The following is a 3157-nucleotide window of genomic DNA, read 5'->3' as shown; positions in this document are numbered from 1 at the left end:
AAAAAAAAAAAAAAAAAAAAAAAAAAGTCAAAATCTTGCACCAAATGCATCCCAGGTGTAACATCGCAGGATATTTGTTCTTAGGACACATTGTTAAGAAGATTGTGGGTGTTGTTCCTGCAGCCCTACTTGCGTTAAGGGGAGCACTGAAAACAAACTGAGCATCCGGGTAGCACTGAAATGTATGTGACTGCAAGGACTCATTTCAAAGCAGAAGCGAGGGACCTGTCCCCTGTGGGGAGGGCAAAGCCTGCAGTCCACGATGTCAAAACCTGCCATCACAGCAAAGATTACTTCATTTTTGTAGTGTTGCTGCTGGACAATGTCACAAATATACATACTGATAGCTTGCTGTAAGTTTTCCTGAGCCCATAAACAGAAGAATACTCCATGCCACGCCTATGATAGGCAAGAGTCCAGGTTGTTAAGATGCGGGAATTTCTCCAGTACATGATGAAATCCAGAGCTGGAGAATTACACTTGGAGGTTTTAGGCAGCAGCCACAGGGAAGGTGTTAGGCTGTTGTGTGCTAAGGGGCTCCCTGATCTACCCGTCACAGGGTTTTGACTGGGTAAAGGCATACCTACCTCTGGGAGTGTCCGAGCCACTTCACTTTTAGTAACAGGTTTTAGTAATAAAAGCAGATGGGATTAGTGGCTTTGAAAGCTTTTTGCCAGTTCCAGGTATGACAGATAAGCTTTGCTGAATCTTCCTGTAGAGATTTAAGACAAAACTGCCCTCCACTATCTGAGCACCATTGTAAAGCCCCAGCGCTAATGGGACAGGAGCCGGCCTTTCTTTGCATTAGATCACGGCTCCCCATCAGGTCCAGATAAGGATCTGATGGGTCTCGGGTAGAGTGACAGCCTGGGGCTGCAAGGAAGGACAAAAGAAAGGCAGCACCCAGACTGCCAGCCCCTCTAGCTTTGGAGGAGCTAGGAAGAGCTGCTGTGCCAGACTGCAACCCCCAGTGAGCACACTGAGTGGCCAGACAACAGACAGATAAGGATGAGGAGGTGGCAAAAATCCTTGCATCTCTACGATAAATTGGTACTTGTGCCCCTCTGCTAAGTACCACAGCCCTGCAGCAGAAGCAGCAGGAGCAAACTCGTGTCTGCAACCCCAGCTGCATGAATGCAAAATTTCACTTAAATAAACTGTTGACTTTGCACTGAAACGGGCAAGGAGCAGGAACACCTTCCTTTTTGCCAGTTCGGCTTGGAGATTTAAATGCAGAAGCTTCTAGAAGAGAGGCACCTAAAACCATAAATCCCTGTGGTCATGATCAGCAGGTCACTTAAACCAGCTGGTACTGGTGGTCATGCTGTGCCAATTTAGGATGTTGCCACTTGCGCCTTCCTATGCTGCCCCTCTGTTGAATCACAGAATCATTTAGGTTGGAAAAGACCTTTAAGGTCATCGAGTCCAACCATAAACCAAAGCTTACCCACCTTTCCTCCCATCTCCTCTCCCAACCCTCCAGCCCAGCAGAAGGCGTCATGTGCTTCTCTCTCAGACGCTTCTACCGAGTTTGGCATTGGAGTGCAAATCTGCCTGCTTTCCCAGTTGCTAAAACGCTAACCTTTGCACAGAGCTGCTAAGTCCACATTGCCCCCACCAGCTCTGCTATGCAGATAGCCACTCCAGCAAAGAAGCAGAGTTGGAACCTGAGGCAAAACCTTCTTAAGTCGCTGTAAAACAACTTGCCAAGTTTGCCAGCACACTCCGCAACAGCGTTTCTAGCATATTTAACAGCCTGTGATCGGTGTATAGGAGGATTTCAGATGTAATCCCTTCTTCGGAAGCCACCTTCATATATAGCTCCGTGGAGCCAGGTAACATACAATCAAAGCCCAAGTCAGACAGAAGGTGGTATTTTGCAGTTACTTCACAGAAGTATAAATGATTACAGAAAGTGCAAAGAGAGTACAGCCAAGACCCAACACGCTCCCTGTCCAAGGATAAAACTCTGAATTGTTCCACACGGTTTGCCCTCGGGCAGGTTTTAACTTAGATTATTCCTGTACTTTAGACAGGGTTGAAAAGGTTTCTTTGTTTCCCTGAGGAACAGATAAGTCTTCAATAAATAACCCTGTACAAGGTTCACACATGCTGTCTGAGAGCTTTCCCCTTTTAATGTCACAAAATATAAAATCAGATTACCCTTCGCCAGTTTGTTCACCCTCCCCCTAACACCGTCAGTAGCAGGAAAAAAAAGAATAGAGAGGATGCAAGGATTGGTGAAGAACAACTGCACTCACGCATTATACACAAGTAACCTTTTGCCGTTAGTCAGTGATTTGTTCAGTTGACTATAAAAACAATTCGCAAGAATTTCAGGTTCAATAGCAAATCCCCCTCCACTCTTAACCCAATTTATCGCTCTGCTTTATTTGCTCAGTCCATACCTAAACAGGTAAAACAAACAAACAAACCTTAAAACGGTGCAGGTAGATGAAATAAAACCTAAGCACCTCAAGATACTGACCCTGAACGTTGCTAAAGCCCTACTTTTTTTCCCTTTCCGTTTAGTCTCCAAACAGTTGCCTCAAGTCTCTAGAGGCCGCTTACCTCTTCTCAAATCCAATGAAAGCCAATCCATTAGTTCTTGAAGATACTGAGGGTGCTGTAAAGAGTTGCATTTTTAGCCATACATACATCTGGCTGTCTCAGCTCCCGAGCACATCGTTTTCCACGATCTGTGACCTGGATAACTAATAAAAAACAAGCCTCGCCAGGTGAAAGCAGAAAAGGCGCAGCTACTTGGCTGGACTTCATGTTGGGAAGAAACTCTGCAAAGTTGTGGCTAGTTTCTGAGGCCAACAAGTTGTCCTAGAAACTAAGAACGGGCTCAGAAACATGCTAGGAAGCCATTTATCCTTTTTTAAAAATTATTTTTCCAGAATTATTCCTAAACACTGGCTTAAGCCGTACTTCTGACTGCCATTATCACTAGAAGGATGCCTGTGCCAGGTACCACGTTTGTAAAGGGAGTCACTGGCAGACGGTTCACATTTGTTCTCATATCATTTTACACCTGGGTACGTTGCTCTGATCTTGGGATCTTTACGGTATGCTTGCATCTCAACAAGACTGAGATTAGGGGCGATGCTCCCATTACGGCTCACATAGACATATTTCTACGTATTTAACAGGG

The 3157-nt window shown here is 45.3% G+C and overlaps 1 protein-coding gene across 1 annotated transcript in view; it reads right to left on the bottom strand.

The window, feature by feature from the left end:
- RNF125 (ring finger protein 125) overlaps nucleotides 1–392 on the bottom strand; it is an 8250-nt gene extending 7858 nt beyond the window's left edge. The window contains exon 1 of the mRNA XM_009639479.1: nucleotides 295–392. Coding sequence (XP_009637774.1) covers nucleotides 295–392 — 98 coding nt within the window. The remainder of the gene's footprint in view (nucleotides 1–294) is intronic.
- Between the last annotated feature and the right edge of the window lie 2765 nt (nucleotides 393–3157).

The sequence above is a fragment of the Egretta garzetta genome, unplaced genomic scaffold (assembly GCF_000687185.1).
Source record: "Egretta garzetta isolate BGI_Z169 unplaced genomic scaffold, ASM68718v1 scaffold35, whole genome shotgun sequence".
NCBI classification, from domain to species: Eukaryota; Metazoa; Chordata; class Aves; order Pelecaniformes; family Ardeidae; genus Egretta; species Egretta garzetta.
Note: the sequence above shows the minus strand (reverse complement) of the source record. Positions and strands in the feature narration are given on the sequence as shown.